This window comes from Corvus brachyrhynchos, unplaced genomic scaffold (assembly GCF_000691975.1).
Source record: "Corvus brachyrhynchos isolate BGI_N302 unplaced genomic scaffold, ASM69197v1 scaffold115, whole genome shotgun sequence".
Classification (NCBI taxonomy): Eukaryota; Metazoa; Chordata; class Aves; order Passeriformes; family Corvidae; genus Corvus; species Corvus brachyrhynchos.
Genome location: NW_008239553.1, coordinates 6,236,467 through 6,262,116, shown reverse-complemented (window position 1 = coordinate 6,262,116; position 25,650 = coordinate 6,236,467). Strand labels below are relative to the sequence as shown.

Here is a 25,650-nt window from a genome sequence, read left to right as displayed (position 1 = left end):
ACATGCACAGATAGCAACCACTATATACATTTTCCCTTCTTTTTAAAATGCCTTGCAATTGCTTTCAATATGCCACCACACAACTGAAGAACAAATTCAATCTGTGATATGCTCAATATCTGGCTCACTCCTGAGGATAACTTACACCAAATGGCAGACAGTAGCACTGCAATATGAGAGCTTATCTACCAGGAAACAGGTTACAACATCTGTTCAAATCCAAGAAGTCAAAAAAAACCCCCACCCCAAACTGCAAACTAGGTCCTGCTCTGCCAGTAACTGCTATTGACAGCACATCTAACGAGAACTTTGAAAATTATCAGTCTTAAGACCCTCTTCTAGCACATGAATGAAGTTCACAAAGTTTAAGGCAGTGGCCTACACACTTACTCAATTTTTCTCTCATTTTCTGATACATTGCCTCTTCATTTGCTTGCTTGAGAGGGGACTCAGGACTGTCCTGTGAATATTCTGACCAGGCTGCGGGTGTTGGAATTCTGCGATGTGAGCAAGCCACAGCTCTGCAGACAATGATCTGCTTCTCTAGGGCAGAACAGCTGCACGATGCTACCCTGAGTTTTACTTTCTTAGTGCACAGCTGTCAGCTAACACAGCAGCATGAGGTTCCTAACTCAGTGCTTGACCCGCTGCAGCTGTGTCTGCTGCTTCAGTGATGATGCTACAAAGGCTCGCACAGGCATTACCAAAGAGAGAAAAATGGAATAGACTGGCCATGAGACTACCTCCTGACAGTGACCTAAAACACCTATCTGTGACCATAAAATCTCTCATTACCCTATTGTCAGTGGGGAGTTAGGAAGCTGATAGCCTTCAAAGCATTACCTCGAGGTATATCACAACTATTCTTTCCAGAACCTGTATCTATTTAATTATTTTTTTTACACAAAAAACCTCCAAAGAATTTCAAATACCTCCGTCTGCTATAGTGCTATGAACAGTGACAGACAATTCAGTTAGTTTATGTGGATTTTTCCAAAGGCACACAGTATGTACTCACTTCTGTTTTCAAGGAGAGTACTTGTGCAGCACTAGGACAGTAGACTACTTCATTAGCACAATGAAATAAGGAAAAAATATGTCTGTATGTAAGTAAAATCTTCAAATTAAGACAGTTTCCTAGAAATTCCATCTTTTCTTTGGTGTTTGTCTCCTTCTTATACCTGTTCCCCAATGATATATTACATGCTTACATTAATCTTCATAGAAATATAAGAAGAGGTACCTGGATTGTTTTCTTTCTCTTATATTGTAAGATATTTTCTTTTGCTAGCCTTAATTTTGTAATTAAAGTTCTTAATTGTTACCTTCAGAATAGTGATCTAAAATTTACGTTACACTTCTGTCCTTCCCTGATAAATTTTGTTTTGCAGATTTCCCTGTCTTTTTCAGACTACGGGAATGCAGAGGGAGACAAAAATCATAGTTGTGAATTTAAGACTAAAGCACATGACACAGGAAAACTTATTGTGATGCAAAGAAGACAACAAAGGTCTGGCTGAGAAGACACTGTATTAAAGGTACCAGACATGAAGCATAAAAAAGCAAACAAACTGCTAAAAGACCAAATGATGAATTTGAAGCAATTAATGCAGGACAACCCGTTAGAGCCCCTGTACCCGTAGAACAGACAACAAGCCTTATGCAGGTTCCCTAGAAAAATTAATTTTGGCAAATCACATGCTTAACCCTCTTTGCAAGACATTTTACAATTAATATTTGATACCAGGAAAAAGAATTGTTGTATCCCAGGGCAATTGCTTTCAAAGCAGACATGTACAGGCTTCTTCCCCTCGTTCCAGTATATTAAAGACAACAATAACAGAAACAATTAAAAAAATTAAAGCTCTTTATCCTTACCTCTAGGTTCTGGTTTGTTTTGTTTTGGGTTTTTTTTGTAAATGACATGAAATGCCTATTTCAGGTACTGCTTAAACTCTACCGGAAGTTACGTTAAAGAAAATTTTGGTTTAAAATTGTATTTTTTTTAACATATGCAAACATTCCAGTAGTTCGATTTTGAAAAGCATTTTCAGTTTTTATAATCACAATGCTAGAACATAACAGTGCTTGCACTTTGCAAGAGACAAAAATCTATGGAGACCTTAAGTACCTAAGAGAGGTCGGAAAGACCTGTAGACACTTTGGCACTGCAGACAGAAAAAACTTCTTGAGAAAGTAGGAAAAGTGGCTTGGTCACAACAATAGTAAGAGGAAATGAAGGCAGCTGTATGACACAGGAGACAAAGCAGGAAATGAGTGTAAGAAGAGAGGACACACATTTCTACCCTGTGGAAGAACAGCGGACAGGATGGAACATTTAAGGCAGCAGCAAGGTTTGAGTTTTCCCCTTGCACCCTTTTTTTTTTGTTTATTGACTGAATTCAGACCCTGAGACGCACAAAAATACAGGGGAAAATCACACTTGCACTACAACACTTAAACCTTTAGTACAAGAGAATAAGAATATAATGCTTGCAAGCAATCTTGCCCTGAAGGCAAGGTACAGATCCCACTTAAGAGTGTCTTTGGCCTTTTTCTCTCCCCTAAATGTTGTCTCTGAGCTTACAGAAATGACTTTTTTTTTTTTTTTTTAAATATAGAAATAGCTGAAGGTAAACTTCTGGCCATCTTTTTGTGCTGCAAGCAATTCTATGGAACAGAAAACTTAAAATATGTTTCAACTTTTTTAGTTTGTAAATACAAACACAGTACCTATAAATCTCATTTCAGATATCCCTGTATTTTCCGGTCCTTTCCTGTATTACCTGAATCTGCAGCTCTGTACTTAGTCAAAAAGGTACAGTAGAAAAAGCCATTTTGCAATCTCTACAATATTCACCAGATTTTTAAGGACTCATCTACATGTTTTAGGACAGTTTTCTGGCACTGAAACAGAGCCAGAAGTTATTCCTCTAGTAAGGACCTGGAAATCCACTCGTTCTTGGAAAGCTCTCAGCAGTCTGCTTGTCCCCAAGCCAAACGTGCCATAAAGCATTACAGCAGGCAAAGCAAGCAGATTCGCACAGAGAATGCTGTGTGGTTCCATATTGGACCCAGGGGGAACAACAGAACCACCTATACAATTCCAGGACAATACCATGTACAAAGATTGTTATATTAACCTGCAGGAGGAGAACCTCAGTGAATAAAAAATGCCTCTAAGTTTATGGGAAGCAACACATCTTGTGCACATGTAAAGTAAAACCTTAAAATAAGAACTGGCCAGTTATTTTTTTTTACTGAAGATATGTAATATGTTATCTTAACTCAAAGGAACAAACTACAAATTATTACTCTCCGTAATGAAATGTCTTAGAATAGCAGTTAGACCGGCTTAAAATTTTTTCTGATAGTCTTTTTTTTTCTTCTTCTAAGTTTCAAGAGACCTTTTGGACTAAAAGCAACAAGTCTCAAGTTTCATTGTCCTTTGCAGCTATCAGAATAGTCACACAAGCCATTTTGAGGAATCCTTTAACCTCAAATTGTTTCTACAAATAGTAGCAGATACAAACAAGAACCAGTTAATATCATACTACAAAAATACACTATTTCTCTCATTTCATTTTATCCAAAGGAAAGCTTTTTGTTGCATGTCACCTGAAGAAAGTTCAAATGTAGCCTAGACAGGGGCTCTCCAGGAGAGCACACTACGCAGTTCAAACAATAATCGCTGCAATAATAATTTTTATGTCGAGCACCAACTTAGAGCACAATAAGGCATCATTTCCCCTTGGCATGAGGATACACAGGTATAGCTCCAGCACTGTCCATGAGGAAAGTGGAGATGGAAATGGGATGTGGTATCCCTGAAAAGACAAACAATTCAACTTACCACATACATTGCGAGGTAAAAACAGAAGCAACAAGGGAAGTTCCAGCATCACTCCTGGTACAGAAGAAATGTGATTGATTGAGGAAGTTGTTATTTTGTCTCCTAATCAAAGCTGTGACTCCTGCTGCCTATTTTGGATAAGCAGCCATCTGAAAAACTTCACTAGCTTTTAAGCTACTCAGGACCACAATCTAAGTGCCAGAGAGTTTATTTCTGAAAAAGTACCTGAACTTTCTAAGCCTCTAGAATCAAAAGTGAATCAATATGATAGATGTATCTCAGTTTTTCTACTCAACTAAGAAAATACAGCCATGTTGATTTAAACATTTACTCTTTAATAAGGTCTAAATAACCATTAGATACTGTAGTAGGTTTCAACTTCAGGAAGAGCAAAGCCCAGAAAGAATGAAGAATACTACTCTGACCCTGTTCCTTCACACAAACAAATAATTCTATCATCAAATAACTTTACATCTACTTTCCTAAACTATAAATGGTTTTAGAAGTATTGAGGAAGAATTAACTTCTTACAGCAGAAGAGCCAAAATGCCTTCCAAGTTTAATGCAGGAATTACAGCTGTCCCTGAAAAGACAGCAGGATTGACAGCCCAACTGAAGTGCATCTACACCAATGCACACAGCCGGGAGAAGTCTCAGTATCACCAGCCTTTGTTCTTGTGGAGGACTTCAGCTTACCAGATGTTTGCTGGAAATACAACACAGCAGAGAGGAAACAGTTCTCGGAGTGTGTGGATGGCAGCTTCCTGACACAGACAGTGAGGGAGCCAGTAGGGAAGGCATCCCACTGGACCTGCTGTTTGCAAACAGGGAAGGATTGGTGGGTGATGCTGGAAGCCGTCTTGGGCATCACAATCACAGAATGATAGGTTTTGATTCTTGGAGAAGTAAGGACGGAATGCCAGCAGAACTGCTTGGACTTCTGGAGGGAGACTTTGGCTTGTTTCAGAGACTGGTTGATGGAGTCCCTTGGGAGGCAGTCCTGAGGGGCAAAGGAGTCCAGGAAGGCTGGATGTGCTTTAAGAAGGAAATCCTAAAGGCTCAGGTCAGGCCTATGTGCTGAAAGATGAGCCAGTGAGGAAGAAGACCAGGCTGGCTGAACAGAGAGCTTTGGTTGGAACTCAGTAGGGGAAGAAAAGAGTGTATCATCTTTGGAATGAGGGGCAGGCAACTTGGAAGGACTACAAGGATGTCATGAGGTTATGCAGGTAGAAAATTAGAAGGGCCAAAGCCCAACTAGAACTTATTTGGCTACTGCCATAAAAGACAGTGAGAAATGTTTTTTGAAATGCATTAGAAACAAAAGGAGGGCTAAGGAAAATCTCCATCTTTTACTGGATGCAGAGGGAAATATAATGAAAAAGGATGAGGAAAAGGCAGAGGTACTTAATGCCTTTTATGTCTTAGTCTTTGACAAGTTCAGTTGTTTGCAGGGTACCCAGCCCCCTGAGATGAAAGAAGAGATGGGGAGCAGAATGAAACCCCTATAATCTAGGAAAAAAGGATTAGAGACTTGTGTAAGTCCATGGCGCCTAATGGCATCCACCCATGGGTACTGAGAGGGCTGATGAAAAAGCTTGCCAAGTCACTTTCTGTCACATGGCTCAGGCCTGTTACTTCAGCTAAGTAGAAAAGGACTGTGGGAAAGAGACACAGCTGAATTAAGGGTAGAAAAACATGCTGCATGACCATCATGGTGTATGGTGGGTGGTTGAATTATGTTTGTTGTGCTTTAAAACTATGTAAACAGGTAACTGGCTAACTGCTTAAAAAGGCCAGGTTTCTCCAATAAAGGGCTCTCCTTTGCACCTGCCTGGGGACTCAGCATTGCTCATTATCGCAACAACTTTCCATCATTTACCAGCAGTCCTGCTTAACCAGGCAGGTCCCAGTTGACTGGAAGTAAGCCAATGTTACAGTGTCTGCATGAAGCGTTGAAAGGAGGATCTGGGGAACCACAGGCTTTTGAGCCTGACCTCTGGGATGGGGAAGGTCATAGAGCAGATGATCCTGAATGCCATCACGCAACATGCAGAGAACAACCAGGCCCAGCCAGCCCGGGTTTCTGAAAGGCAGGTCCTGCTTGACCAACCCGATCTCCTATGTCCAGGTGACCCACTCAGTGGAAAGGCTTTTGATGTTGTCTACCTGAACTCCAATAAAGCCTTTGACACTGTTTCCCACAGTGTCTTCCTGGACAAAGTGACTTCCCATGATGTGAATGGGTGTATTCTTTGCTGGGTAAAATCTGGCTGGATGGCTTGGTCCAGAGAGTGGTAGTGACTGGAGTTACATCCAGCTGATGGCTGGTCACCAGTGGTGATCCCCAGAGCTCAGTATCAGGGCCAGTCCTGTTTAATCTCTTTATCAATGATTTGAATGAGGGGATCAAGTGCATCCTCAGCAAGTGTGCAGGCAACACCAAGTTGGGTGGGAGTGTTGATCTGCAGGAGGGCAGGAAGGCTCTGCAGAGGGATTGGGACAGGCTGGATCGATGGACTGAGGCCAACTGTGCCTCAGCAAGGCCCAGGGGCAGGTCCTGCACTTGGGTCACAACAACCCCATGTAGCAGTACAGGCTGGGGGAAGGAGGTCGGAAAACTGCACAGCAGAGTACGAGCTAGGAAGGTTGGTCAACATCAGATGAACATGAGCCAGCAGTGCCCAGGTGGCCAAGAAGGCCAATGGCATCCTGGCCTGTATCAAAAATAGTGCGGTTAGCAGGGCCAGGGCAGCGACTGGCCCCTGTACTCAGCACTGGTGAGGCCACACCTCAAGTGCTGTGTCCAGTTTTGGGCCCCTTACTATGAGAAGGACACTGAGGTGCTGGAGCCTGTCCAGAGAAGGGCAACAGAGCTGGTGAAGGCTCTGGAGCACAAGTCTTATGGGGAAAACTTGAATGAGCTGGGGTTGTTTAGCCTGGAGAAAAGGAGGCTGAAGGGAGACCTTATTCTCTTTACAACTACCTAAAAGGAGGTTGTAGTAAGGTGTGGGTCAGTCTTTCATCCCAAGTAACAAGACCAGACAAAATGGCCTCAAGTCACACCAGAAGAAGTTTAGATTGGATATTAGGAAGAATTTCTTCACTGAAAGGGTTGTCAGGCATTGGAACAGGCTGCCCAGAGAAGTGTTAAAATCACCACCCCTGGAGGTACTTGAAAAATGTGTAGATGCTTAGGGACAGGTTTAGTGACAGACTTGGCAGTGTTAGCTTAGTGGTTGAACTCTGTGATCTTAAGAGTCTTTTCCAACCTTCAAGATTCCATGACTATCATTTGACAATCTACAATCTTTTAATGCCCATTTTTATCTCCATGCCAAAGACTTCCATTTTGGAAGGGGCTCCTATCTGCAGAAATTTTATTTCAACACAGACATGTTTCAGCATGGTAAATGTGTGTATGACAAGAGTCAATTGAGGTAGGATTGACTCATCTCAAAGCAAAGCTGACTCCTCCTCAGTTTTATTCTCTGTACCAGACCAGAAGCCAGAATGCCATCAGTTTTATTCTGATATATCTCTACAGAGTTAATCATTATAAGAGCATTTCATACAGGGATGTATACAAACAATTTTATGTACCATTATTAGATATTCAAGAAAAGACTCCATCCTCACCCTTTTTACTCACATTTAGGCAGATGAATTCAACTTCATTTTGCTCTTAAGATGAGAAACCACAGATCTTGCACTGAATAAAAGTGACTTATTTTCATCAACCAGAAACTTGGTGATTATTTTATTTAAATAATCTGATTATTTTGTTATCTAAGTAATCCCAATATATTTATTGATTCTGGACCTGTGTTTTGCAATTAGAGAATCCCATGAGTTTAAAAAACTAGGCCTAATCAGTTTAGTCTGTCTCAAAAGATGCAAATTCTTCAGAAAAAAGCCACCAACATAATGACCAGTATCCTCTCTTGCCATTCTTCTGTATGGTCCTAATGGACAGCAAAGGAGCAGGAAGAGCGAAGTACAGAGCACCAGTCATTTAGAAAAGAAGTTGAGTGTTTTGCAATCCACACAATGCCTGGAGACAAATGCCCTCAAACCGGTACTTCCAAACAGAGAGGTCAAACACCAAATCTCTAAAAAATCACTTGAAAATGACGGTGTTCCTGGATTTCTTAAACCAACTTTAGATCTTTCTACTCTGATGAGTAACATATGGAGAGACAGGATATCCTGCACTTCAAAGACAAATTTGTTTTTCTTTCTAATATAGACATAACTAAATCCTTCCCAATGTATTTATGAAAACCGTAGCAAATGTCTGTCCATAGCAGAAAACAACTCTTTCCTCAAGACAATAAAAAACCTCAACTCTCTCTGGTTGGCTACAGACCAAAGCACACCTTAAATATTTCTGCCATGGGAGAGGTGATTCACTGGAAGGGCAAAAATCACCAAACTTGGGTTGTGGTGATACTGAGAGTGTTACTTAACACAGCAGTTACAGGTCAATTGTCTCTGAAGTGAACCGAAACTCTTGAGGTACACAGTACGAACAGTCTTATATATTCTTTTGTACTCCTCTGACCACACAGTAAATCATTCCAACTTCCTAAACCAGAGAAATAACTATATCACAGAAGAGCTTTTTACTGGGTCGTCAAGCTGACTCCACCTATAATGCAAACTACCATGAGAACCAAACATAATCAAAGGACACAGCACTAAACTCTCAGCTGGAAACTGTGTAAGAAAGGAAGGGGGAATTGTCTCAGCTGTCACATGAAACTTACTGGACTTCTAACACTAAGAAAACTGCACCAAAAGATCCTCATATTTGACTCCATGCATTTTCATACTGGACTATGTTCCAGTTCTGCTGCACATAATCAAATCTGTCTCAGCCCAGAAGGAGTTGTTCCACTAATACTCACCTTTAGGGTTTCATGTACTACAGAACACTTCAGATTTGTTCTGGTCAAGAAGTTGCTATAAAGACATGCATTTCTACTTTGCAGTTATGTTTCTAAAATTATTAAATTACAGATGGACTTAAAGATGCCTATTGACTCAGTACTCATAGTCCTGAACTGTTATCATTCCCAACCCACTTTGGCAGTACAAAGGCAGGAAACTGCAGAGTTTAAGGTTCAGGGAGCACTGCTCACTGCAGTGGAAAATGACTGCTTTCATCACTGAATGTAAAAACAACTTCTCTCTAAACCTTTGAAAGGAACTCCAATACCCAACTGAGGGATACAAACTGCAGTTGGTTCATACCTGCAGCTACGCGCCTCCCTCCAGCCGTTCCAGTCTTCACTCTAAAAGATAAGGAAAAAGAGACATTGAGGACTCCAGAGTTAACATCAGATAATAACAAACATTACATGAACTCTACCTGGTAAAGCACTGAGCACTGGGAAAGTGAAGCATATTTCCAATAAAAGAAGTCATCATGAGGTGGTAACAACCTTCATTAGGCTCAAAACTGAAGTTGTATATTTCAAAAATACAGAGTAAATGAAAGGGCACACAAAAATGGACTGCAAACACAACATAGCTGAAAACAGAAGTCTTAGAGATTCCTAGCAATGTTCAGTGGACTTATAACACCTGTCTGGCTTTTTGGCTGTCACAACAGAAGCAGCTACCAACCGCAGTACCCACAATCCTAAACTCCTGTATGACATTATTTTCACAGCTGCAGCACTAACAGATGACCATGAACCCGCAGATGGGAACTCTAATGTATGATTGCATAAATGGAAATGGATGAAAAAGCACTGAATTAGGGAACACAGAACTGAACAACACAAGGAAAAAATGTTATTTCTACATCTTAAGCTAATATCAACCAGGAACCATACAGATTTTCTGTACTAGCACCGCATAAATATGGGATGCTACTTCATGATTCAGAGTTCTGTTCTTGCAAACTCAGTAACCGACTCTCAACACAAGCTAGTACATATTTAAATACAACATTTGGATTTTTTAGCTCTGAGGTTTCTTGACCTTTTTTCCCCCCAAATAATTTCTTCTCTGCCTCCTCCTGGGTTATTTTACAGAACTACACTCATGTCAGTCTAGCAGTATTTTACAGAAAATCCAAATCTATTTACTTATCTACAGTTACCAAACGAAAAACTGCATCCATCTGCAAGAAGAAGAATTGTACAAGGCTATCTGAGCTCCCACATTTTGATGGCTTTGCAGGCCCCTACTTAACCTTTGTTCTATATTTTTTTAGTAAGTGAGAATAAGTGAGCCACATTCTCTTCTAACTTGCTATGTAATATGCTTGGTTATTTATCACATGTACTCATGCCCTCTTTTATAGAGTTCTCTTGAGAATTTTCAATTCTTCTAAATTTTTTCTATTTGTTCAATTTATTTAATGAAGTACTAAAGCCTCTAAAGGAACAAAGAATCCTAAACACAAGAACAATGCTAATTTTCTTATAATATTTGTTGAAAACAAAACCCAATCTATGAATCCAGAAAAACATAACTCAGTTATCTGAAATGTGTGTTTTCAAAATAATGCATTTTTTTTTCTAGAGTATTACTGAAAACTGACTATTGTTCAGGGAACACTTTACATATTTATTGTTCTTCTGTTTCACAGCAACATTCTGGATTATGAGGCTCCAATTAGTGATAGAAGCAAATATGTTACCTTAAGACACTTCCTTTCACCTCACCCAGATTCCTCTGCTTTTTTGAAGTTTAATTACAAAATATTTGTTTATGGACAAAAAAATGGTCTCATATTCCTGCTAACAGACCTTCTTCATACCTAACTTCTAATATCTTCAAAACAACATGTAACACAATTTTTTTGCTTATATGCTAGGTTAGACTCCTTTGATAATCAGCTTTCAAAAAAAAAAAAAGACAGCTACTTGATCCTGTGAATACGTAAGAATATCTACATAAACAACTTTTTGATGTTAAAAAGAAAATCTTCACTTCGCACATGTAACTCTGTAAGACTCCAGTGAATTAATTTAAAAGCTTCAAAGAAACCAAAAGTGCAGCTAACATAGCCAGAGGAACCCATAACTCTTGGATACCTTTGGGAAAAAAAATATACACTTCACTGAATCAAAGGCAAAATCCAAGACAATAAAAACTTCAAAAACCAAGCAGCAAATCTAACAACCACCTGTAGAAAGCCTGGGAGAGTGCTCTTAAATCATAAATTGGTTTAGTATGGTTTATTTAATTGCATGCAGAACATAAATACACTGAATAATTTATCCAAGCTTATACTGATGCCTAAGAGTGGCTACCTGAAAACAGAGGCTAGACAAGGTTAAGAGAATAAAAGCAGGTGTTTATTGAGGGCCTTCAATAGGAACACCTCAGGAGTCAAAAAGCCTCTGAGGGGCTACACCCAAGATGAATGTTGGGTCACAGGTTTTTCACACTTTTGTAAGTTTGGTCTGTTTGCATATCAGGGCTAATTCTCCAATTACAATTTCAGGTAATGATGTAATTACCCCAAGTTTGTTCCCCCTCCCCAGAGGCTTAATTTACGTATTTTGGGGCCTGGGACAACAAGGTGTCCTTGGGTCCAGGCCCAGAGAGGGTTTGTTATGTCTAACAGTAGCTAACAGGCCATGTGAAGTTTTATAGTTACACACTAAACCAGTACAGGGTCTGAAAATACAAAAGCCAAATCCTAAGGCATCAATACATCAGACAAACTTGGCCCAAAGGCCAAAGAACCTGACAACCGTGTTTCTTCTCAGAAAAAAATGAGTCTTGGATCCCTCAGACTAAGGTATATACATACATACAGCTGGATGCTGCTAGCCATGTGTGCACAGTCACTTCTGTAATTAACTGATGGGGCAGTAAGCTCTTGTACAAAGTAGGTTCTCCCCAGCCCAGCATTTGATGCTGATAGCTGTTTTCATAGCTGCATGAGTGTATGCTCTTAGTGCAGTCAGCAAAACAATTAACGGGGTAAATTCAGATCTCTCATCACAGCTTTTGTAAACATTTTTCCTGAAGTTGCCCCCTGACTACTGCATGTGAGTAGAGTTGTCACTTTCAACTACTGCACAAAGCTGGGAGGAACTATTGACACTACCTGAGTACTCCATGTAGAAAAACAAAGGTTTAACACTTAAGATGTTTAACACTGCCAGATCTAAAGGTGACAAAATATAATCTCATTGCAACTTTTGATATGCACTATAACATAAATAGAACTGCAGCTGGTAATGAAAACAAGTGGCTCTATCCACCAAGTAGTAGACAATGGATATGAGCCCAATAAATCTAGTAATACTGCTTTTATACTAAGTGGTAAAACTTCAGTCTCATCAGCACCTGGGACCATCTAAGAGAATACCAGATCATTTAATGGATTCTGATCAATGAAATTACTATCACAGTCAGCACTTGTCTAGACAAGTTAGCTCTGATTTCCCATTACACTTTCCAGGAACTAATGTTTATGGGATGTCAACGTTACCATTAGCAATTAAAGAGGCCAACAGATCAAACAGACCACATAGCTCAACCTCAGATACATCCTGGCATCAACAGTCTCTCACATAAATCAGCATTCAGTCTGGCCTCACTGTAGATTAACATACTTTTAAGAACCCATGTGACCAATAACAAAAATTTGGAAATATAGAAAGAACTATTTATTTGGAAGAAGTACAGGAGGGAGGCAATGATGCATCAAAGAGTGACGGAGCAAGTGCACTACACAGATTACGAACTGAGAGTCCTACACAGACCAGAGGAAGTTTCAATTTCTACACAGCTCAGGCCACAACCCACAGAAAGTGTCACTTTGTAGCAACCCGTGCTAATGAGGCAACAAGACAACAGAGATAGCAAGGGGAAACTCCTATGGTCTAAAAACCTTACCAGAGAAGGAGCCATACTTTCTTATCTGAGAAGTGCCCTTCTACTGCAATCTTTACACCACTCAAACCTCTCAGCACCAGAAACTACTTGTTCAGTGCGAGGCCACAGCTCAGTCACTGCGCCTGCTCAGTTTATTTTGGCAGAAAGAGCAGTTGAATACTGTTTTTCTCAGTGCTGCCAGCACAAATACTAAAGGGTATAGAGGGTAGCAGACAAGCTGTACAGTTAGCAAGTAGACCAGGTGAATTACTCATGACACTATGTTCTATTATAAGAATGTTTTTTCAGCTTCAGATGTAATAGGAAGAACAGAATGAAGAATAGAAGAGATGCACATTTTGGGACCATTAAAGATTAAGATGAAAAGAGAGGAAAACATTTGAAATGCTATGCTTCAAGTTACTCTAACCAGGACATCATAAAATACTTAAGATTTGGGATGTCGATCATATTTGCAATGTCTGTTCCATGTCCAGTCAGCAATTACAGTCCAAACACCTCCAAGAGTGCTCATTAAGTATTAAAATCCATAACAAAAGTGTCAAAAGATACACTCTAAGAATACAAACCAATCCTATGATCTACTGTTGAAAACATGGGACTAGGTCCTAGAAGCCATAATTTCTATTACTAGCTACGGGACTGAATAGTCACTTTTTGGTCCTAAGAGTTTCCATTTGTGCAATACGGACAAATATGTACAAATAAATAATAATCTTATTTCTTCGTGAAAGGGTATTTTGAAAACTATGTGACACAAAGTATTCAATCAGAGACAGGAGTATCATCACATTGTTACAGTTGCATCTCAGCTGAAAACTTAGTAAACAACGTCACCAAAAAAAAATTTCTGCAAAACATCTGTCTGTTAATAAACCCCAAAGAATCTCACCAACAAAAGGTTTTACCTTGCTATCTCTCTCCAGATTATGGTATCAAGGGACTCTCAAAATATACCAGGAGATGAAAATAGAGAAGGTACAAACAAAAGCAACATTTCATTTACTTTTTGATTGAAGGTTCAAAATATTCAGAAAATATGCATTCATGTTTTGCTTTATGGAGACTGTACATGACACAGGAAGACCTACCATATACAGCAGAGTTTGGCCTTCTTTTGGGTAAAAGATTGAGTTTTAGTGAACACAAACAATATTCTCAGTTTAACCACTAAGCCTACTCCTAGAAGGAACTGAACTTCAGCTGAACTTTTAACAAGCTCATCTATCTCAGCCACAAGATTCAAATACTAACACTTTCAACTTATCTATCATTAAAGGCAAGATAAAAAAATCCCAGTGTGGAAATCATCCCTGTGCAATGTTTAGACAGACACAGCTTGCATAGCTCTGTGTTAAAAATTCAAGATACTTACACACCTTTTTTCTGATTGTACAAAAGGAAATAGATTCTGAAGCAAGCAGAGAATAAAGATGTATTGCAGGTCTCCCTGCAAAGATCCTCATATGCAATCATTACTCTGTATTACCACACCTAAAATGCCCAAGGAGGACACAGTGTACATGGCTGTTTCCAGCATCTACTGCCAGCTTCAGGAGGAAAATAATTTTGAGGTGTCTCACTTTTGAAAGATCTAAATTGAACTGTATACAAAATTCTGAGTAGGTCTGAAATTCTGTATTTGCAAAGTGTTGAAGTAAAAACATTTATATTTTATTTCAAAGAAGCACAACTAAGAAAGACTGATTTACCTTAAGCTTGTATGTGTCTTGCTTGGCTTATATTAGACAAATACTTGCCATGAACTCTACCGTGCAGAATCTGCCATTGCCACGCCTGCAAACCAAAGAGTAAAAACATGCTCAATTATTTTAATCTTTATTTTGTAATAGGCACACGGTAAATCCTTTGCAGAAGTAAATGGATACAAATTACACTCACATCTACAAAGAATTGGAGTTACTGCTCTATTATAACCAATGAATACTGATTCACATCACTTTTAACAGCAAATAATTTTCATTAACACTTGAAGAGATTTAATACTGGGTGTATAGAGCTGAAGCTTTAAAAAAATATTTCATACTATTTCTTTTTCTCCATCAGAGGCAAATGCTGGCACTGCTGTGGGAACATCAACTTAGGAATATTCCACTTTTGCTCAAAACCACAAATTTAATAAAATCTAACCATTTCACTGCAAAGCAGGTCTTACTAAGCTTCTAGTCCAGCTCTCTGAAGGTTTCTCACTTGTAATCATTTGCAGCATCATTTGTATATACTTGGATTTATTTTTTGCAACATTTACTCCCCTCTTCAGTATCTTTATATAGTACCTGAAACATACAACTGTAAATAATACAGAAAAACAAAAAAAATCAGCATTCATTTACAGTCTACTGAAAACACGTGAATACATGAATGCATGCAGCACCACGAAGCATCATTTTTGTCTGACTACCAATCACAAATGTAATGCAACACTTCAGATGAACTTTGTCTGAAGAAGTTTTCATTCCTAGTTATGAACATCTGAATACAACTAATAGAATGCCTTTCCTACTGGTATCAGCAGCCTTTTACTCCACAAACTACCCTCATGGTCCATTTCATGACCCTGACACACCCTCTCCAGGCTGCTCATCTCCAGTGGTTGATGCTCACTGATTCCTGCACCAGCACAGCTCTGCTTGCTCCTTTCTCTTCCCAAGGCCTCAGAAACTCTGCTGTACAAGGCTGGATCCATAACCTGACCTTAGCTGGATGGGGGGGGAGAAGGATGAAGAGTGTCAGTGTACTTTGCCAAGAACTAGAGGGTCAGTACTTGCTTGAAGTCTTACACGGATATTTTCAGATGTTCTTCACTTACACGCTTATCCATCAATTCTTTTCCATTCACTTTTCCTGGAAGGCACAGTATGACATCAGCTGGTTTCCAGTGCTAGCAGGAAGATACTCCATAAACTTTATGGCAAAACCAAGTGCTATAAATACAGCTTTGGCTGCACGAGCATGCACAATAGACATAAAATAATCATCTTTCTGGATTCTCTATACCTCGTGCCTGGATTCTGGAGGCACCTTCTACTTCCAACATCTTACATGCAACAGTCTATGTGGCACATTATTTTCTCTCTGTCATCATATCAGAAAAGCTCACCAATTTCCTCCCAAATGAACAGCAGGCTTTTCTGTAGAGCAGCATCAACCACAGCGTGTATCAGATACTGCATTCATAAAGAAATATGGTGAGACAACATTTAGGACTGCCCTGTCTAGAACCAAATTATATGTGCCCCATCAGGCAACACAGGCAAACAATTCTTACTTAATATTTTCAGGTTATACTACTGAGAAGACTGGATACAAGCTCTCCATAAACATTCAATGGAAATGGGGAAGAAATACAAAGGAATAGACCACGATACTCCTACTACAGACCCAGTTTAAGCTGGTGCTCTTGCCAAAAGAATGGTGCTCAACTCTTTCCTCACCAGCTGTCCACCCCCACCTCTGTATAATAAGCCTGAGAAAGGAAACAGTCAAGGTGTGAGCTTGTCTACCAACAACAGGAAAACAACAGTTTTAACCCAGACATGCTCCCAGATTCAATTCACTGCACAACCACACAGATGTTCTTGGTAACACAGAGGAAAGGAAAAACGCATGAAAAATGGCACAAGCCTCTTTCAGAGCACTACTGGCAGATGCTCATTTAAATTACTCATGGAAGTAGATCATCAAATTTAAGTGCTGAATTTCACACAATTAAATCTCTACTGATAGATCCTTTTTAAAGACCTCAAGTGATAAACAAGTCTCTCATCGCTTCTGTTAAGGAAACACTACGCTTGCAAGAACCATATACATGTCCTTCCATATAATCATCTTCACTGTCCCAATTCTTCGTCAGTGGACTGCCTCAGATATTAGAGACATGTCACGCCACATTCTTGATTAAACAATATGACTTAACGTTTTAAAATCACAAGTAAATATTTTCCAACTTTCACTTTTTCTTCCTGGAGTTTAACAGCTGTAATTACTTCATGATAGCAGTTATAAGTTCCATCAATTTGAAATGCACACTGGACTTAATTCCAAATTCCTGTAATCTTCCCATATGTCTACCCTTAACCTAACTTTATTATTCTACTGCAAAATTATGATATTTTTTAAAAAGGATTATTTTTGTTAAAAAAAAAAAAGCAGTAGGGCAAGAAGAAAATAAAAAATTACACCTTCCTGTGGAATTTCAGTACCTTCAAAGGACATCAGACAGAAGTTAATTTTTCATTTGTCTCCAACCCTGATTAAACCTTTTCTGCAAACAGGGTAACACAGTCAATCTAGAATTGATTATTGGGTATTCTCCCTTAAACACAGAAGTATACAAGGCAAACGAGATTTCCTGTCTTGACAGCTTGGTTTAGCTCTGAACAATGTCACTTTCTTACATATTGCTTTTAGGAGATTCTAACAAAATGGTATGACTGAAATTCCCCAGCGCCATTCTACAGCCTTTCACTACCCAAATGCCCTTGGTGCACATGCATTTGTTCAGTGTTCTATCCATTTAAATGGCATCTTTCACAGAATAGACACACAGAATTTTTAAAACATGCAATAGTGAACTTCCAAGAGGCCTTTGAAACTGCCCAATCATATTCCTGCTCCAAGACTGCAAGGGAAAGGTAAGTATGCTATGAGAAAACACTTAAAAGCCGAGGAATCATAAAACTCCAATCACTGGCCTCAAACAGTACCACAAATGGCTTTTAACTGGTAACTCATATAAATGAAAGGTTGTCAGCGAGGGAGTCAGCAAGTGGAAAAGTGGGGAGAAAAGCAGGCAGAGGACCTAATTCTAGCAGAGGATGCCAGAATTAGGCAAAATACCAAGATACTTCAGGTAACAAGCTTAACATCCCACAGGCTGCATATTTACAAAAAATTCCACAGGTTTTCCACATGAAGATGGAAGAAACTACCGCAGTGTGTCCCCACTCAACAAAGAAGGATCAGAAAACAGCCACACAACTAAGTTGCTTGAGTTCAGTCAGTTCAAGAAGATGACCCTCTGTCACACATCAATCACAGGTTCCTGCCTGCAGATATCAGTACAATCCAGACATTGCCAGGCAGCTGAGATTCACCAGTTTGCCTCCAAAATGTCCTTCTTTCAAATTTGAGAGACACATAGCTTTCTCAGGAGGAAACACACTGAAGACACTGAAGTGGTAGGAAAGAAAAATAATTCAGACTGGGTTTATGGAACATGGTCCTCAAGAAAAAAGGCAGAATCTTGCTAAAACCAATTTTACAACTGAAACAATGCCTTCCTGTCTCAAATTCCAGAAACAAGAGGCTGATGCCTATTTGCATAGATACTCAAAAGGCAGAAAAATTGTTAAGTGGACAGTATTTCCTAAAATTCAGAAAAAGTACCCTATAAACAATTGCCCTCTTTTTCCCTCTCAAAAGATTATTGCCACTGTTAATGGTGTATTTGACTGCTGCCATTATTTTGAGCACCCTTCTGCTATTCAAAGATTGTATTAACAGTTTACTACAGTGTAGCAGCTAACAGACTTTCTGCACTATTTGTTCATCTGATCTACTATTTTAAAAAAGCAATTGTGAATAGTCATCCCAATGTGTGCAGGACCTTAATACAAAGTTTATGCAAGCACACAGTCAGGGCAGTCTTAGCTACAAGTTTCCAGCCCTTCCTAACAAGGTATTTCCTACAAGCCCCATCCCTCAACACCAACTCCCGATTCCAAACTAGGCAGGCCAGGGTCTAGCTCCTCATTAATCCCCATTGCCCATAACAAGCAAAGACAGCACTCAGATCTTCCAGGACAGGATCTAGCTTTCATTAATCTTCAAGGCAGACAGTGACAACAGACCTTTTATGGAAGGATACAGGCCTTGGCTAATCACTCCCCAAAGCAGGAAGGGAGATTAAAATCCTCATCCCAGAAGACAGCAGCTCTTTTGGAGGTTAAATCTGTGTCTTTCTGATGCCACTGCCATTCATTACAAACCGTCCCTATGAGACAACTGCCTTCCCTCCTCCATTTCCAGTCCCTAGACTCCCAAATTTGGATGAACTGCATTTTACAAAAAAGACAACATCCACAAACAGATCACCTTTCACTTGGAACACCAGTCATTCCCAGAGACAGACAAGACAGACGGACATAACAGAGACTGTAAGCCCTGGCTCTCAATTCTGCTCAGCAAAAGCCCACCAGGCCAGCCACACTGCCTGGGGAGCCAGTGTGCTCTGCTGGACAAATATAGAAAGCAGAAAGTGGAACAACCCTTTCAGCAGAAGAGATTCTGCTCAGCTCCCCGAGAGGGAGGAGCAGGGAGCTGAACCAGCCGAACTGCTTTACCCATACATGGTCTCTGAAAGACACCACTGCTAAGACAAGTTCCTTTACACACGCACACCCTCATTCACTGTCACACCGTGCAAGGAAAGAAAAGAATTAAAGTGTACAAACCTAAAGGAGTTACTGTTTTGAAATGAGTTCCAGCTCCATTTTGCTTGAGCCCACCTTAATAATGCACAAACATCTAACACTATTCACCAATAGAATCTGGGTAGCAACTCAGAAACAAGACAAAAATCCCAGGGAATCCCCACATCCACCAGCATTTTAATAACCACTGAACTAGTAACGTCTTCCTTATTGCTTTTGGACACACACGTCCACATATTAAGGTCTTGGTTTGACCTTCTCCCCCCTCCAGCCCAAACTGAATTACAGAAATCTTTTTAAACCCTTCTCCCTGTTTAAGTACTGTCCTAAACCAGGAAGCATGACCTTTCTCATTGGTTGATAATAATTACTGTGGTGATCTGCCATACCTTGCCTGTTTTCCCTGTAGCCCTTTTTGCCAGTGTTTAAACACAAACTAAACCTTTTTCTACGCACTCTTCTTAAAAACAGAAGAAATGCACTTCTATGCAGCATCCTCTTCTTTCTCCACCCACCCCACCCCTTTCACATTCTGGCATGGAAAGAGCAGAGTAAGTGTAACTGAACACCCAAATCCCTAGGTATTCACAGAAAAAAAATTTAAAGAAGTGGCACAGTCTATTTTTTTTTTTTTTTAGTACACAAGTATGACAGTTTGCGAACTCAAAAGCAGTTTCATTTATATTTAAAAAGCATCATTTTTCATGAGAGATTTATTACCATATGCTGCTGCCTATTCCTTCGACTTGGTGTATCCCACATTCGTGTGGTGATACAAAACTACCTTACAGGAATTATCAGAAAAGTTCTCTCATACAAGTAAGTGGAAGCTGCGTCTTCCAGCTACATCAGGAATGCAGTAGCCAATTCAGAACTCAGAAAAGTGCACTTAGTCAGGTAGTTTTGTTAATGCCATGTGCATGTAGATACAAAAAAGCTGGCATTCAAACCAATGACATTGATATTTTTTCAAATTTCCCATTATTGAGATAATGGTTTAGGCTCCCTGCAAATTCAGGAAGACCCCAGTATACCCAGAATTAGTTCTACACCTAAGCATAGCCAAAACTGTTTTCCTCACAAAAAAGGATCAAGAATATGTGTCCTAGTCTTGCTCCGCAAGAAATGCCTATTAAAACTTAGTCTTGAATTAAATGAAAAAAATAATTTTAAACCCAAAGAAATTCCAAAGCAAATTCTGCATCAGACAATTAGTGTCATAGCAGCTTCCACACTGAAATACACACAGTACCACCTACAGCCAGTCTCTAAGAGTTATCAAATTCTGGCATTGAATGCATAATCCAAAGTGTAACATGGGTGGCTTTACTCCACAAATATCAGAAAATTCTCACTTAACTTTTCCTAAGTCTCCAGTGCATATAATCATGGATTTCTGAGTGGCCAAAACTGCTTTAGAGAAGTAAATACACAACCACTTTTTTCCTGAAAAAGATTTTGCATACTGGTATTTTTAAAGGTATCACTTCTAATGTCACTTAGAACAGTGCAAGGAATTTTTACTGTTTCAACTCATTGTGCTCAATTGTGCTATACATTGTACAGTCATCAAACAATCACATGCAAGAATAAAGAAACAAAAAACACAGAAGAAATACAATTCATCACTAAGTTGACCTGCCATCCAAGTATTTTTTAATTCAGAATTTTAAACGGAGAACAGAAAATTTTTGAAGACAAATAACAAGGAAATACAGGTAAGTAGGCAAAAAATATTTTCAGATGGTGCTCTGCTTTGGAATACAAAATTATAAACTAGAGAAGAATTACTTTTACACTGTGTTGTGCCTACACAAAATGCAAAAGCTAGACGTGATGCTCAAAATACATTCTCTCCTCCGGAGATCAATATTTCATTGCCTTCTGAAGAAACATTTATCAAAACTCTATCTTGTAAGATTTTGCAGAGATAATAAGATGCCTGGCGTCCATCCTGCAAATCTCTACGTATATTAAGGAAGATGCTATCATCTTGGTATGTAGACTCGGACATTGTCTGCTAAGTGCTTGATTTGAATTACAAACTCCTCTGCTTTGGAAAAAGTAGACATGAATATTCCCTTTCCAACAGAGTCTAAAAAATTTGTGGATTGCATATCTATGTTGGAATATCTTTTGAACTGCATAGTTTGGGACAAAAATAGCAGAGAATATGCATGGGTTCAGTGAAAGCCTGAATTTTAAGTGGTAAGATGTTTGAAGAACAACAGTTTTACTTTGACATGTGAAATACTGAAATCTAGTGGATAACAACTACATTATTTTTGTGAAAAGTGCAGTACAAAGCAGCCTGCAAATAGAAGCAAAAGCTATCAGAAAGAACAGTTTTGATGGATGAAAAAAAGAAGCCAAGGTCCTGAAAAACTCAAACTAATTTGAAGTAAAAACAATGTAAGACAGTCACCTGGGTTCTTATATGAATTGGGAGAGCATTCAGTTCTGAGAGAATACAGAGCATGCAAGCATTAAAAAAAATGTTCTGCAAAGGAAAGCCTGCTAGATACCACACCAACATGATACTCAACCAACATCCATTCTCTTATCCACACGCTCATTCAAGATCTCCTTGAGGTGTGCTGCTGAAAAGGACAAAGAACCCAAACTGCCTGCTCATTTACATGGATTTCAGCAACACTCAAGCTAGTTATTCCATGCTACATTACAAGCAATTTAGTCAAACCAGTGTTTGAGTGATATGGTTTTAAGCTCAGTTTACATAATCTTAAATCTACCTGGGACTTTACCACTGCAAGCCAAGCCATTAAATCAGTTATAAATCTACTCTAAATCAGTAAAGACTCATAATCAAAACTTGCAGTTTGTCAGCTTGCCTCTAACAGAGCAGCTAGTCAGCCAGCACACCTTTTCTAAAAACAAAACAAAAATACCACAATATACTAAATATACTGAAGATACAAGAATAACATGCATACATGGGACAGACAAGACAGCTTGTGGACAAGCACTCCTCTTCTGGCATAAGGCTTTCATTTACACATACCTGTGCCACAAACTGCATCATCTAAACTGAAATTCTTCACCAAAAGTTGGAGACTACTGAAGATTTCTGTTCAGCCATCTAGTTGCTCACTGTTCATCCTGAATTCAGCTAGCAATGATGCATTTTCTTTAGCACAGAGCTACGACAGCTGGAAGTTTGAAGCTACTCAAGATGTCAAAGATGACTTCCTTTCCCTGGGATGATGACTGTGTTGCACTAGATTGCTGTCACACAAATAAGCCTGCTCTGTCCATCACCGTTCAGACTTGTGAGCTATTCCTCCCTACAGCAAAGCACTTGCAGACTAAGTGGCACTGCAGCTTTGAGGTATATTTTAGGTCTACTTGCTTGAGTCTCACATCAGGTGCAAACAAGATGATGTTCAGTTGATGTTTAGGAAATCTCCTCTTGAAATGTGAATACTAAAGCTCTTTCTTTTCACTGTTATGTCCCAAACACAAAGCGCCTTGGCAGCTTTCTAAAATAGGTTGTAAACAGCAATAGCAGAAAATGTGATATCTTGCATTCTTGCATTTATTTGTATAACACAAGTATCTCTGATGACTGGAGGAAGGGCAATAAAACTACTGGTTAATTTTTCCAATCAAGATAATCTCTCTTGCCTCAAGAAATCTTGTAACAGGATGGCCACTCAAGATCCTGTGCTGTGATACTTTGAGAAATACCCATTAGAGGCACCAGATAACTTTTCTCAATTTACAATTCCCATTCTAATAAATCCTGAAATATTTCAGTCTTCTTTGATTTATACTGTTTTTTTCTCCTTCCAAATTCCTGATCAATGCATAAAAATTATACCTTCTTGCCCAAAGGCAGTTACCAAGGCAGTGAAAAACTCTGCACATAGTCTTGAAGGACAAGCAATACTGAACATGCCCAGATTGAAAAACATTTCAGACATTCATGGCAAGACTGAAAAATAAGAAAGCAAAAATACAGATCTGAGTCTGTTGGACTATCACTGCTATCTCAGTAACCAAACTCACATTATGACTTGGAAAACTGGACATATTACTTAAGAACAGTCTCCAGTTCAACAGCCAGAACAGTGGGTTCTTAGATCTCAGTGCTAAAGACTAATAACCAGGAAATCTCAAAAACCATGAGAACTTGTCTCACTTCCCACCTACTCTAAAATAGGCACTAAAGGAAAAATTAGAGTGGGCTTTCTGAAGAGCTTTGTGGCAGATGACTCAGTAACTGGTAATCAATAACCACATTTCAGAAAAACATGCAAGAAATAATTAAGAAGCAACCTGCTCACAACAAAGTTTCCCAAAAAGTTCAATTAGATACTGGATTACAGGAAGAATCTTACTTTAATCAGTGTGAATCTAAATACTTAAGAATCACATAAACATCTATCTGTTATGAAATTCAACCAATTCAGGGTATTTGTGGTGATTTTGGAAGGAAATTTACACAATATTATAAATATTTCCCTTATTTCAAAGTGTCATATTTTGTTTCAACCAATGATTCTTCAACTGATGTACAGATTACTTGGCAAGGTATGGATTTATTATTAATGAGACAGACAACTATTGTATATCTATGACCCTGCCACATCTCCTGTTTTCCCCTTTGGAGAAGTAGTGCCAGGGAGTTTTCAGAATCCCTACTTGTAGCAGAAGAACTGAAAGAACCTTCCCCCTACCATGCAAAGATTATCTTACAAGTGCATCAAGTTTTGGAGGCCTAGCAGAAACATGGACATAGTAAGAAGTACACAGTACTACCATGGATTTCTTTACCCTATCTCCCATTGTGAAAGATGGGTAAGTTCTTCTCACTTTGTAGGTCATTTACTTTCAAAACAAAGCTACCTTACACATAAACCTTCATGTTTTAGTGTTCATGACTTTAGAACAGTCACTTTTCAATTGTCTGCTTTTCAATTGTTCCTGCTTTCTTTTGCATGTAAACAGAATGTCCTAGGCCTGCATCAATTATTTTGTTACCATAAAAAAAAAAAAAAACAAACCAACAGATACAAAAGGGTAAACATGTAACCCAGCAGCTCTGATCCAGCAATGATTTTTCCCCAATGTAACATTAGAAACTTTGACAGGGGAGGGAAGAACGGAAAAAACACAGCCATCCAGAAATGATCATTCAGAAAGGGTGAACACACTCCTCAGAACAGCATACACTTTCCCAAAATAATTGGATGTTATTATTGGACTTATTATTGGATTTCAGCAATAATTTTGAATGTGAGCAGAAGCTGAAAGAGAACGGTAAGCACCTTAAGAAAAAATAATTCTTTATATCACCGTACTTAAAATCCCCTATTTAGGAATTTTAGTAGTATATACATTTGCACCTATGTCTCTGAGCAGATATAAGAATTGTGCTCCTGTCCCGGGGGCTCTTCATCTTTTTTAATGCAACTCAATATATTAAGCTGCTAGATCCAAGCTGTAGCCACCCTAACATTTCCTAGCTCCATCTAAAGACATACGTATTAATTTTAAGCATCTACCACAGCAGGAGTCTTTCCAACAATGCTGCTTCTTCAAGACTTGGGTCCAGACACAATTCTAGGAAGATACAGTATCTCATATTATGCAGAAATCCCAAGAACATAGCCGAGGGGAATGGAAAAAATAAAAATGTGATGGGTTTATTATGGCTGTGCAATGCCAAGTTAGTGCAGTAAAATCTATCGAATGAACTAACCTACAGAAAAACAGTAGAGGAGACAGCAAAAGACACTAGGAGAAAGTTCAGCAATTTTTGTGATCACTGGTACAAAAGAGTAAGACTGGAAGGACAGACACACACAAAAGCCAAAAACACAAATTCAAGATAGTCAGAAATCCCAAGCTCTTGTAAGCCAGAAGTGAAGCGTGCTTCAAGATACAAATCCCCACCAAATACTTTTCTAAATCAAGCAAACTGGTGAAACGCACCGAACGACCACACTCAAGCAGTACATACAAGAAAGCTGCAATGCTTGAAAAATGTTCCCCGACAACTTCTGGCAGAAGAGAATGCCTGTGCCTTAAAGGTGAAAATGTCTGGGCCACAATTCCTCAGGAATTTAAAGGAGTGTATTCTAAGGTTGCCTCTCAACTTCCTTCTCGTAACAGTCCTACAAAAAAAGGGTGCTGTTATCAACCTTTACTGCTTCTTCATATACTTACCACCCATTTTACGCTCCGTCTCTCCTGGTTTTTATATTGCTCTTCCTACTTCATTCCAGTAGTGTCTGTCACGCCTTCTCATACTTGAGACTACAAATCCTCACACTGTGCTGAACTCCAATTTCCTGCTCGTGCTTCTCCTATGCCTGACTCGCCTCCACCCCCGGTGCACCAGCGCACATCTCACTGCTTCAGCGGACAGACCCCCACCGTGCCGACGACAACAGCAACGGCATCCCAGGTTCCTCTAAGCGCCCGGGGCGCCCAGCCCGGCAGGCTGGC

General features: G+C 39.3%; 1 protein-coding gene across 6 annotated transcripts in view; it reads right to left on the bottom strand.

The window, feature by feature from the left end:
* Positions 1–25,313, bottom strand: part of CELF1 (CUGBP, Elav-like family member 1) — a 63,421-nt gene extending 38,108 nt beyond the window's left edge. For 3 of the 6 annotated variants that reach the window (XM_017742062.1, XM_008639411.2, XM_008639412.2), the window contains exons 1-3: positions 25,163–25,313; positions 14,434–14,518; positions 9,107–9,147 (exon numbers count right to left, since the gene is read on the bottom strand). Coding sequence is in view for 2 of the 6 variants with exons in the window: in XM_017742060.1 (XP_017597549.1) it covers positions 3,854–3,858 (5 nt within the window). In the remaining 4 variants the exon portion in view is untranslated. Of the gene's footprint in view, positions 1–3,853; positions 3,908–9,106; positions 9,148–14,433; positions 14,519–14,872; positions 15,002–25,162 lie in introns of those variants that run through there. The other 3 variants (XM_017742060.1, XM_017742061.1, XM_017742063.1) reach the window with 3 other exon arrangements.
* Between the last annotated feature and the right edge of the window lie 337 nt (positions 25,314–25,650).